We start from the raw sequence: 13,366 nt of genomic DNA, 5'->3' as shown, positions 1-13,366 counted from the left end.
ATTTTACACGCCTTCATCTCATCACGCCTGGATTATTGCAACAGCCTTTTCACCTGTTTAACCCAAAAATCTATTGATCGACTCCAGACTGTCCAGAACTCAGCTGCCAGGCTTTTAACCAGAACAAAGAAATATGACCACATTACTCCTATTTTAGCTTCATTACACTGGCTCCCAGTGTGTTTTAGAATTGACTTTAAAATTCTATTGATCACTTTTAAAGCTCTTCATGGCCTCTCGCCTTGTTATATTTCTGAACTTTTAGTCCCATACGCACCAGCACGTACCTTGAGATCCTCGGGCAGAGGTCTGTTGTCTGTTCCAGAGTCTCAACTGAAAACTAAAGGGGACAGAGCGTTTGCTGTCAGGGCCCCGAGGCTCTGGAACAGCCTGCCCGAGGAAATCAGGTCGGCTGAGTCAGTGAACTGTTTTAAGTCCCTTCTTAAAACATACTTTTATAGGAGAGCCTTTCCCGATCTTATTTGACTTTATTTTATCCCTTTTATTTTATTGTATTTTTACTAATTTTATATAAATTTTTCATGCTCTTAACTTGTTTTTTTGTATTATTCTTTACACTTGTTAAAGCACTTTGTAACTTGTTTTTGAAAAGTGCTCTACAAATAAGGATTATTATTATAATGCTTTGAGTTTTGAGAAGACAGTATTCCTTTGTTCACAGTCAGGCACTGAGTCTTATCTCGGCTGCTGCCAAAGGTGGTAAGTTTTACGATCGAACTGCCCAAAAACAGTACTTAGGGAAAGCAAACCTTTCACCTCCTCCTTTGGGTCGATTCAGCTGTCTGTTGAGGGTTGATATCTCAAACCCCCTCCTTTTGATCACTACGCATTTGTGTCTCCTTTCTGAGAGCGCTTTTGTCATTTTTCCAACAATTTGACAATTTAATTTTAGGTTTTGCTACTTAGAAGCTTCTCTCAAACACAACATTGTGTGTTTCAGTCATAATGCTGTGGGGAGGACAAACCAAACCCCATTCAGATGCTCAGGAAGACGCCTGGAGGAAGATCTTAAGCTTTCTACAGTACAATCTCTACTGCAGCCCTACTCTCAAAGCCAAGATGTGAATGATTACATAAGCCAACAAATTACTGTTGTGTGATGAGGTCGTTTTCATTACCTTAACACTAATACCACATGATATTTGGTCCTCACTGTATTGGACCATGTGCCTTTGTTGTGATGAATTGAAGTGCACATTTATTATGTTCAAATTTTTCAAATTATTTTCATTATTTCATGTCCAAAAAGAAAAGAAAAATCTTTGCTTAGTTGAATTATCTTCAAGCCTTTGAGATGTAATGTATTTACACGTGACAGCAATTTTAAACAGTTGTGGATTTCTGAAGATCATTTTTATTATAGATTATTATCTTATATTTGGTTTTCAACACATGATGTTGAGTTAAATCAGGGTTTTTAACACAGATTAAATGAACAGGTCAAGATTTCATTCCACTTTTCAGGTAAATACCATAGCAAAATCATTTTTAAGGGCCTACCTACCGACCGTAGTGTATTCAGTCTGACATCTTGTTTTTTTAAGGGACAAGTATTTTATGTTGCCCAAACCAGTATTAGTAATTGCTAACTAACTACTTTTGTTTTTTACAGGTGATAATGTGTTAACTAAGTGTCCTGATAGAAGAAAATACGAGACGAGGCTGTGTCTGAGATTTCCATGATGTCCACTGAATCAATTAGTTCCCTTTATTACGAAACTTCAAAACAGTGACAATTGCTAAAGAAACAAAGGGGAGATTGTGTTTAACTTTAAATTTTTTTAAATTAAAAATAATATAATAAGACTAGGGCTCTGTACCAATTACGAAAAAGAGTAATTTATTGAAAGCTAGCATTAAATGTCTGGTCAGATCTTTTATTTTAATAACCTTTCCTCAGATAGTTTGTGATTTTATTCTAAATTTGTCTATTTTTTGACTGTGTATTATATTTAGGCTTCTAGGATTGCTTGTTTGGCATTTAACATTAAGAAGTTTGGTTTATTTTGTTCTATAATAAAAAAGGTTTTATAGAAACATTCATATTCACCAAAGTAAATATAAGTATTGTTCTGGTATTGGTACCAAAATTCAGCTACTCTATCATAAATAGAATAAACAAAATGTCAAACAACATGCCTACCCTGTCCTTCTCAAGATAAACAATTGAAGCAGTCCAGAAAATTGACTAATGGCAGCTAACGAGGTAGCCACCATTATAAGTCCTGCTGTCAGCCTGAGTCAGCTATTTTCTCATGTTTCTAGTGTTTTCTTACATACAAGACGTTTAATTAAAGATTCACTGTTACAATTCAGAAACGAATAGTTTGAGCAATGTAGATTGTAGTGGTAGCTAATAGCTTTGTTAGCTAACTTAGCTAGCTATCATCAAAAGTGTCAAAAATCACCTCATAAAAAAACTAGTTTTTATTTTTGAGATTATGTGCACTTAAAATATCAGATTCAATAGTTTCTAACAGTGACATCATGTTTTAGATAGCCAGACATTAAGATGTTTGATGCCACTTGTGCTGATGTTATTTCTGCCATAAAATCATTCATTCTGATTTATTAGCATGTCTACCAAGTGTTGCAGATCTCAGCGATATAGTGGTTTCCAAATCAGTTTGAGAATCATTCATGTTCTTCTGTTCAAAAGATATTAGCCTATGTTTTTTTAAATTACAAAATAAGCTCAATAAAATGGAAATGACACTTGCTACCCTTAAGGAAAGGATCCATTTATAATCATTATGGAAGGAATATCTCAAGCCATGAAGAACATAGCCAAAGAGTTGTAAACCCTATTAGCTCTTGTGAAATCCCCGTTAGGCCTCTGGTTTTCAGAAAATGTCAAAAAAAAAAAAACTTTCATCATCTTCAACAGTATGCTTTACCAAATTGGTGTTTACTGCAGGCCTGTCATATTATGTGACTCTGTTATTTTGTCCACTCCCTGTATACTGAGAGGATATCACAGGGAACAGTACCACATACTCCCAGATACAATTAAATACAAGACACAAGAATTTCTTTGGTTGTAGAGGGGTTATCAAAAGAAAATAACATTAAACATTCTGGCTTTATGAATTTTATTTGTTATTTATATTTGTTTTTGTACCAAGATTTATAATAATTTTGCTGAATAATAAAATCACTGTGGAGAATAAACATTAGAGAAGCAAACTGGATAAACCTATTAATATAATAAACTTGGGTATTAATACCCACCATATTTGTGGTGTATGTGTTGTGTGTGTTGAATATACAGAACACAAAATATCTGGAAAGACGGGCGGCTTTCACTTGTTTAAACTTTTGTTAACTGTTTAGCATATTAGCAATAACAGCTTATAAAGTGCAACAACTTCACAGTCAGTACAGAAAGAATAAAGATATAATAAAGAAACATTGAGGAGAATATTCTCAGCTGGTAAAATCATGAATACAGAATAAGGCTGTAGGCACAGGATAGTAAAGACAGGCAGTTTTCTGCCATGCTAAATAAATAAATGCAAAACACATATGAGCCAAAGTAAACATGACTGACAAAGTGCAGCTTAGATTAAAAGTTAAGCCAAGTCTGTCAACAGAGCTGAAAAGCTGAGTCCTAAAATGGCCACAAACAGAGGACAAACTGTTCCTTTATTAAACAGGACAACCTTTACATTTGTATCCCACAAGTGGTAAAAACACATCTCTCCATTTTTAGTTATGCTAACAATGTCGGTCGGTGAGCTGATTCACCACTTTCATCCGAAGTGAAACGTCTCAGCAACTATACGTTGGATTGCCATGAAAGTTATCTCTACACAGATAAAAAATGCACAGTTTACTTTCAAACTCAGGGAGAAAACATATAAATTCAACTAAACATTTTCATGGAGTAGGTTTTAACATTCTCACTGAAGATCACTGAAGATAAGTTGATGTGCCAGCTGGTTGTTGTACTCCAGGCAGACCAGCAGGAGGCGACAGCGCTGGAATTGCCTGGTAACCTATAAAGCCCAGCTGCAGGGAGACAAAGAGACCAGTTCTAAAGTCCTCTACTTCAGTACAGTCTATGGTTTTAACTTAGCAATTAAATTGATCAGTTTAAGTAGGCTAATTCATATGAATGAAAGTGTAAGTGAGAGAATGTGACTGCTGTTATAGAGAAGCAGCCCGTACCACAAAACCTGTCCTCATAAATGGCCTTTGGCTGCGTGCAAACTCCGGTTGCAGACACAGCAAAAATGCAACAACAGCAAAGTTTAATTTTGGCATGTTGGGAAGTTAGGCCTACTCACACAATTTAATTAGTGACAGCTGATATGACCTGCCACCAGCGACATTAGTTAATTTTTTTTTGGTGAAAGCGACAGTCAGTGCCAGAAAGTGAGAAGCTGCTATTGCCCCATCGTCATTTACACTGGGGACTCTGGGGACATGTCCCTACCACACTTTGAAATGGCTGATTTTGTCCCCAAAACATTTGTTAAAACTCACAAAATTATTTGCACCAACAAATGTTGACTGACAAATTAAAATGCTTTATGAGAGGTTTATTTGCACAAAATATAGTAGAAACAAATGTGCATTGTCCAAAAACAAGCACAATACCAAGCTGCTGATTGCTACATTATATAGTTATATTTCTATATTTTGGAATTGTCAGCAGCCAGCTGAATTTATTGTTTCTCTTTCTTTAAATAAAGACATTTCCATCGTAAATTGTAGCAGAAAATTTCACCAGAATGCAGGAATGTGTTTAATGCTTCAATCTTATGGGGAGGGCCCCAGACCCCCGCTCTTATATTTCAGCATTTCATATTTCTTTAAAATATTGTTAAAAACTTTTAAAAAGTCTTATTCTCATGCATCATCACACAGTAGTACAGTAAAGAAATAATTGGTATTTGATCAGTTTACTTTAGCCAATACCGATTGTCGAGACATCTCAGCCAAACAGACTGACAGTGAGGAAGTTCACCAGGAGAGGATGAGGCTGCAGGACTTATGGGTTATGGCCTAAAACACTGAAAAGTTTCAATATTGTGTCCTTTAAAATAGTAGTTTATGTATTTATTATTATTGTACTACTCGGTGTATTATTGTTGTTATTTGGTATAATAATTAATATTTATCAGAATATGTTTTATTACCAAGTAGGTTTTCACTGTTTGCCAATTTGCCTTAGTGTTTGATACATAGGCTACAATAAAATGAGAAATAAAATAAGAGGAAATAAAAAGTAAGGCAAAGCTATACCACAACAGTCAAAGACTGAAAGTAGGGAGTTTGACTGGGGCAGTAGGCCTACACCTGTCACCCGGTAACGCAGGTGTCCTATAAGGACAATTTAAGGCGACCTCAGGGAGGACAGAAACCTCCTACTATATACACAGTGATTAACAAGCAGGGATGGGAGCAACACAGGTGACAGGGATCAGGTTAACGAGGCTTGCAGAGAGATGGCAGGGAAAACCGAGACAGACAGGCAGGCAAAGACAACAGGGGGGAACAGAGAGGCAGGCAGGCAGAGAGACAGCATGGCGGAACAGAGCGACACACAGATGCAAAACACAAGACCATACATTAATTGGAACTCAAAGTATTTAGTGGACAAGCAGGCAGAGGAATTACTGGGGGAACAGACACAAGCAAACAGATCACAAATAAACTAACACCAACAAGGAACACTGACCGGGAGTAACACTAAGACAAGAAACCAAAACCCTGAGAAACCAAAATCAAAACACAGAGTAAACTAGACACAAGACAACAGACAGGACTGAAACCCAAAACACTGACTAAATGACAGATACCTAACTGATAAAAGAATAAACTCACAGAGAACTAAACAGAACAGATGACAGGACTAACATGCAGATAAAAAATCAAACCCAAAAACATAGCACACAGGACAGGATCATGACAAGGGCAGATAATACTGTAGATAAATCACCACTCAGTGGTGATTCCTTTAAGATCTGCACAATATCACTCAAGTTATAGGCTATAGCCAAATATTAACTGAAGTAGTTTCCAGATAACAAGGCCATTTTCAAGGTAGCCTAATCCTATTAATAGCACGAACGTGGTTTGTTTATTTTTGTCAAAGCACATCTGTTGCTACATGACGGTTGACCTCCAGAGCAAAGCAAACCTATCTCATCACAGACATCCGGCTGAAATGGTCTCTCCATCACCCATCTTCAGTTGAGGATAAGCATCCTTTAAAAAATAAGTTTTGTGCATGTTTTAAAAATTACAGTGGCTCACTGAGAAACAGCTAGTTACACATTCTTCGTATCTGATCGCGTGTATTAAGTTTGAGGTAAAATAATTGAGCTTTGACTATGTCTGAATAGTTTGAGACAGTTTGAGTTCTTCATGACCTCCACCTGAGAGAAGTTTGGTGCTGCTCATTTTGCTGTTTTGTTCTTTTGGCCTTTTTCTTTATAGACATTTTTGAGGAGAAGTAGAGAGGGACGTTTTTGTCACCAGTTAGTATAGTATTCTTAGCAGCTATTAACTTTGTGCATTTATGATATTGATAACTCAAATTAGATTTGCTCAGCTTGAATTCTAGAGAGTTCTGAACGTCGACTGTCACAGCCTGTCATCTAAAGGTAAGATCCTTCAGAAAATGTGGATAATTTAGGAATAATGTAATACTAAATTATCAAATTGGTGTTCAGCTAAATGCTAAAACTAAAACCTCTTAGTTCTACCTGATACATGATTGAGCAGTTATAGGCTAAATCAACTATATGATCAGTTGCTGAAATTATTGACTTATAGGTTAATTATATGGTGGATAATGTTGTTGAATGGCATATTTGATTTCAACGTTGCTAACAATATTAAAGAAAATTACCATATTTTATATTATTGTTTAGTATTTATTTTTGGTTTTTTTAATTCATAATTCATTTATCTGATTGTATTTATCTCATTGCATTCCTGAAGCGTTTTAATCCTGGTTCAACTTTGTAAAAAAGTGCTTTACATGGTGCTTTATAAGTAAAGCATATTGTTGTGGTGGTGATGGTAGTAGTAGTATACAGAGGTGAGTGTTACTCATATTTAATCAAATTTTAACAAATATTGGAGTTTTGCTGTTTTGTGGGATGTAGTGGGATAAAGTAGGCCATGGCGACAAGTATAGCTATTTAATACCTTAAAGCTATTGCAATTCTGATAAAATACATTTTATTGAGAATTATTATAATATGATTTCAAGATATCATTTATAGTTTCGGTCTCTCTTTCTATCAAAATAGCCCACAATTTTGACATCGTTCTTAATCAAAGGTTGTGGGCTTGGCTGTAACAAGGACAAAGGAGGGAAAGAGGAGCAAAAAAAAGAAAATGAAAGAGACAAATCTGTGTCTGTTTTTCTGTAGGTGTTCATTAGTTGATCGTCTCTGTTTCCTTCCAACAGATTAGGAGCATCTGTCTGTCCAACTCCAAACAACCGATAACTGACAGATCTGAACACCTAAGAACGGGCAACCGGAGAGAGATCCATATATATATATATAAATACAGTTTAATTACAAGCAAACGCTGTTAAAACACAGAGCAGAAATGACGGCCCTAACCAGCTGGGAGCTGTGCATCAAGTACGCCTTTATCATCTTTAATTTCGTCTTATCGGTAAGTTATACAATTCAAAATAATTGATAACATCATTGTCACAATATTTATTTTCAAAACTACTTTTATATTTGTGATTTTATGCAAGGTAGGCAGTAGTTCCTCTCATTTTGGAACATACAAACAACAATAATGGTGGCATGCAGGGGCCAGTGAAGAATGCCTATATACAGGGTCCAGAATATTGCTACACCACTGGTAGCATGCAAAACTTGCGGGTGTAGTTACAGCCAGGGTAAATGGATATGGCCATGTATACATACAATATAAACAGAAATGCATACCATGCAGATATACCCATATGTACCTATCTATACATGCAAGAAAAATGTATATAAAAAGAAAGGAAAAGGAAAAAAAAGGATGAAAATTTTGAAAACTAACATGTATATAAACCTCATAGGAGGGGGGAGAGGGTGACTTCCAATGAAGTAATATTATCTGTCTGGCCAGTAGGAAGAAGTCAAGAAGGCCACAAAGTCTGCTTTAAGTCTTGATAAAATCACTGTGTCTGGAATTACCCCAAATAGTGAGGTTGGTGCGACTCGATCAAAGGGTGTTACGATGGCGGCTGAGTTGAGCAAGTTGGAGGACCCAAATGCAGGGCGCAAGGCAGAGGAGGTGCAGTGAACCGAGGTGATTTATTAGAACAAACAGAAGGCGAGCACACTTACAAACAGAGTGGCTGAAAGACTAAGTCCAAAACAAAGGTTGTCCAACAGAAAACCAAAATGAGCAGGGAGACACGACGAGGAAGGCTGGCAACCGGACAACACATACCAACACCGGGAATCATCATACAATGATCCAACAACGACAAGACAGAAACACCAGGTATATATACACACACACGGACTAACGAGCAGGGTGGGAGCAACACAGGTGAAAGACATGAGGCTAACGAGGCACAGGCAGGGAGAGAGCGAGCAGGGGAAAACAGAGACAGACAAACTGGGGTAACAGACATGACAAGGTTCCTGAACACTAGACGACAGACAAGACAGAGACGGACATGAGTGAACCCCAAAACACAACAGACTATATAACTAATACTGGACACAGGACAGAACCCAAAACACTAAGACATAAACCGAGACACAGAACGAGGAGCTGAGACACAATACAGAGCAGACTAAACTAAAATAATGCAGACGAGGAACAAGAAGTAAATACTAAAACATAACCGAGGCACAGGACTGGGAACAAAGACAAAGAACTGAAACACAGGACCAAGAGCCAAGATAAAAGACGAGACATAAACTACTAAGGACAAGGAACGAGAGAAACAGGCAAATAGACATACGAAACAAATGGCAAAAACTCAAACTCAAGGAAGAGACTACAACTCATAACAAAGGGCACCTGAAGTACCCCTGATGATCTTTATATTAGACCAATTCAGTGAGGCAGAGGAAAATTCAGTTGGGCAATTTTTCAACTTTATACTTTGAGTTAAAACAAATAATTATTTTACTTTACCAAGAAAACTGGTCTAACCGCCATACATTTCTGCATTATTCTAAATCACAGTTCAAGTGAAAACAATTCAGCTACATTTATACTACTTTTCATTTGAAGTTAGAAGGATTTAAATACCAATTATATTTCAATTTACAAGGCTGTCGTTACCGGTGGCACTAGGCCTGTCTTGTCTGTGAAGGTTCTCATTAATCCAGATCATCCAAAGAAGGTTAAAGTCAAGGGCAACTGGACTTGGTTGAAGATACTGGAAGACGTTTCGTCCCTCATCCAAGAGACTTGACCAGTAGGGAAACACACCTATTTAACCTCTGTGAGGTCGTTTGCCAAGATCTTGGCAACCTCACTCTGTTGACAGAGTTAGCCATGAGCCAATGAGAATAGACTAGAAAGGGGATAACCATAAGCCAATGACTGGAGTCCGTGAAAATAAAAGGAGAACATTTTGCTAAAGAAATTGCCAAGAGGGACTTGGAGCCTTGAATAATATCTACCTACCAAAGAGGGGACCTCCATATACTGTGGTGTAACTGTCTGCCGCAAATCTCTTTCAACTAATGAGTGTTTTTTGTTTACCCTGAAGACTTTCTTTGTTTTCTTTCAAAAATAGATAAGTTAATGTCATATGTAAACATTTCAGAAACAGGACTAGTCTCAAAAAGAGGTTGCAGCAAAACGCATTGTCAAGAGCAAACCAGCCAGGTTGAATACAAGAACTACAAAGAATGCAATGAAACAGTGCAAGACTGCTCATCATCCTGTTCTTGGTCAAGACTTTGTCAGGATAACATGTAAAATTTAAATGTAAATGCTCTGTATTTTTATAGCACCTTTCTAGTCTTTGCGACCACTCAAAGCGCTTTTACACTACATTGCATTCACATCTTTTTATATACAATCTAGGATTCACACACATTCATTCACTGGTGGAACAGCCACCAGGGGCAATTCGGGGTTCAGTATCCTACCCAAGGACACTTTGACATGCAGCCTGGAGAAGCCTGGGATTGAGCAAATCTTTTGATTAACGGGCAACCCGCTCTATCTCCTGAGCCACAGCTGCCCCAATAATTTAAATAAAACATCATATGATAGAAAATGTTGCAGACTTTTGTCTGGTTGACTGCGTGAGGAAGATAATTAGGGAGGGGTTGCTGACTATTTGCTTATGTGGTTTGACTGCTTAAAACAGATTATGGTTACAACCACGAACTCTGGTCTCCAGCTGATAAACCAGGTTCCAGTTTCGAAAACAAACTCTGATAAAATCAGATTGTGATATCAACAACTGGAACAACGGTTCTAGATAACTCTATACCATAACTGCTCTACAAGATTACCTTTTAATGTTGCATAATGTTGTTAAAAACACACATGCTCATGTGCGTGACTGAGAAACAGAGGGAGACAAGGAGGGGGCTGGAGCCACTTTCCCCGGTTCACTGCACACTTATTCTTCAGACACACATTTGGTTGATGCTCAATGTTGTTTAAGACCTGCTGTCTAAACATTCTGAAAGATTTATATCCTCAGTAGCTCCATGTTCAAAGTACTGGGTATGATTTTAGACGTGACGAGAAAGAGTTTAATTACTCTTTTGGCTTGTGAATCTTTCATATGTGTTTACTTTCTTTGTCATTCAGGTGGCAGGTACTGGAATGCTGCTTGTGGGCCTTTGGCTGCGTCTTGACTGCAGGACAGCAGGGCTGTTTAAAGCAGAGGACTCCCCTACAGTCTTCTTAACTAGTAAGGCCTCTGACATTACACATCTGCCTTCAAAGTTGCATCCAGGTTACAAAACATCAGCAACATCATACCGTGCAAATTGGTGGAAACAATCTTTCAAGATTTGTCCAGTCTTTATAAGTTTCAGCTAGTCTCTGAAGGTACTGTGACGGTAGGTTTCATGAACTTACTCTACGTCTACAGTTAAGAGGTACAGTAAGTCAAATGTCAAGCATATTTAGTCTGACATCCAACACCATCTGCACATTGATACTGCAATGTTTTCCAGTTGTCCTAACAACAAGTTTTATGAGTTCTACATGAAGTTCCAACTAAATCTGCTTCATTTATTGCAATTTAATGTTCAATTGATGAACTGTCAAACTTGAAACACAAACAGGCTTGTCAGCTTAGTTTTTCCTATGTAATGTAAAGAACAAAGTGACAGTCATTTACCACAGTTTCCAGTTGGATAGCTTAGCCATAAAACTTTTGGACTGTTGTCACAAATTCAGCACTACCAAAACAGCCAAAACACAGATGTTTTGTGGATACAATCCCAGGTATTTCTGAATGAAAAAAAGTCTGCAAAGTGTGTTTGTCCAGTCTTGGATTAATCTTGGGTTTATTGTTTCATGTGTTTGTCAGATGACATAATGATGTTGATGATGATAAAACCTTTTTATTTATATTTTATATCAATAAAAGACAATGCGTTGACCGGTTAACTTAAGTTCTAAGGTTTGATCGACAAATAAATGGTCAGGAATGACCTACCTCAGGTTGCATTTTGGGCCCCAGAAGGTCCGCTACGCAGGGTGCGAATGGAGGAGCCAGGGGGAGCTTAGGTCCCCTAAATAAGACATCAGCTCCACTAAATGCATGATTTATGATATTTTGGGGGGTCTCCAAAATATTGACAGCATGCTTTATTGCCAATAATTTCTATATATTTCTCAATCACCATGGATCATGCATAAATTCAGGAGCGTCAGACTTCATCCAGCTTGAGAGAACAATCACCGACCGTCCACAGCGGGCCAGTCGCTTCACGATCTCCTGTCCCTGGTCCGCCCCACTCCCTCTCCGGTACGGGTTGTGTCGCTAGTACGGCTGACGCGCTGTCAAAGGTTTGTGATCGTTTCGTCTGGCTGGGTATTACGCATGATCCATGCAGTACTGCGGGCTGGGGGCTCGCAAACAGCTGTTGTGTGAAGCCTAATTGTAGCAAAATGGCTACATATGATGATGATAATAATATTAATAATAATATTTTTCTTATTATAATAATAAGACAAACATGCCTGATACTTTCACAGTCAGCCCAAGCCTACATGCTTGCAGCAGATTCAGCAGTAAGAATCAGTCTGCACCCCACCGCCCTCGCCTCATTGAGAGTGGAAAAAAGTGAGCTCCCCCGAAAGCCATAGTTTGCACACTGACGCTATGTGGCCTATTCTAGAGCTGGAGGTGCAGCTGAGTGAGTTAGTGAGGGGGCTCCTTCTGCCTGGCACACAGTGATTTCTTTCTTCATTGGCTGACAGGGACGTCTTCGTTCCATTTGTGCTCTCTGAGGAACTCACAGAAAGAAAGACTTGGTCCCTCCCTTTTCTCTTTGTTTACAGCTTAACAGCTTGGGAGAAAGAAGCGCTGGAGGAGGAACATTTGTCCTACATTCATATATATTTATCATGGTCACATCACTGCTCCACGTTGGTGAAGAAAGCCCAAAAACGCTTGTATTTCTTGAGGATGCTTAAGAAGAAGAATTCCCACGCCAAGTTGTCAGCTTTTACAGAGGAGCAATAGAAAGCATCCTGACTGTGCACGGCCCAGGACCGGAGGGCTCTGCAGTGGGTGATTAAAAATGCTCAGAAGATCATTGGTATCCATCTCCTGAGCAACAGTGATATCGGTGAGGTGACGTGCCTACGCAGAGCCCAAAGGATACTAAAGGACAGCACCCACCCAGCCACAGCCTGTTCACCCTGCTGCATTCTGGAAAGAGATATAGAAGTTTCTGCTGCCACACCACCAGACTGCAGAGCAGCTTTTTCAGACTTTTAAACTCAAAATCATCCTCAGCACTGCTCCACTGATTATAGTTTATTTCTGTTTACCATTTTTAAAATTGATTCTGTAATAATCACACATTTTACCCAACACGGTCTACATACAGTTGAAGGTTGTTTAAAGTTGCATGGTGACCAGCTAGATTTCAATATGACTTCAAGATGTCAGTGTTGATTAGATCACTGACTCCGATCAGAAAGGTTTTTTACTGTACAGTGAATACTGTTATATCAAAAACACCCTGCAGTATCATGATATTATTTTATGGTCATTGCATAATGTTTTCTTGTTCTGTAGGTGTGTATTTCCTAATTGTGTCAGGGGCTGTAATAATGGTCGTGGGCTTTCTCGGATGCTGCGGAGCCATTAAAGAGTCGCCGTGCATGCTGGGATTGGTGAGTTCTGTTCAGCACAAAAGAGATT

General features: G+C 38.3%; 1 protein-coding gene across 1 annotated transcript in view; it reads left to right on the top strand.

The window, feature by feature from the left end:
* Window positions 1-5,481: 5,481 nt before the first annotated feature.
* Window positions 5,482-13,366, top strand: part of LOC123985190 (CD9 antigen-like) — a 17,999-nt gene continuing 10,114 nt past the window's right edge. Inside the window, exons 1-5 of the mRNA XM_046072631.1 lie at window positions 5,482-6,221; window positions 6,584-6,635; window positions 7,451-7,665; window positions 10,789-10,891; window positions 13,241-13,338. Coding sequence (XP_045928587.1) covers window positions 7,597-7,665; window positions 10,789-10,891; window positions 13,241-13,338 — 270 coding nt within the window. The 5' untranslated portion in view covers window positions 5,482-6,221; window positions 6,584-6,635; window positions 7,451-7,596. The remainder of the gene's footprint in view (window positions 6,222-6,583; window positions 6,636-7,450; window positions 7,666-10,788; window positions 10,892-13,240; window positions 13,339-13,366) is intronic.

The sequence above is a fragment of the Micropterus dolomieu genome, linkage group LG16 (assembly GCF_021292245.1).
Source record: "Micropterus dolomieu isolate WLL.071019.BEF.003 ecotype Adirondacks linkage group LG16, ASM2129224v1, whole genome shotgun sequence".
In the NCBI taxonomy this organism is placed as follows: Eukaryota; Metazoa; Chordata; class Actinopteri; order Centrarchiformes; family Centrarchidae; genus Micropterus; species Micropterus dolomieu.
This window is presented reverse-complemented; position numbering and strand designations above follow the sequence as displayed.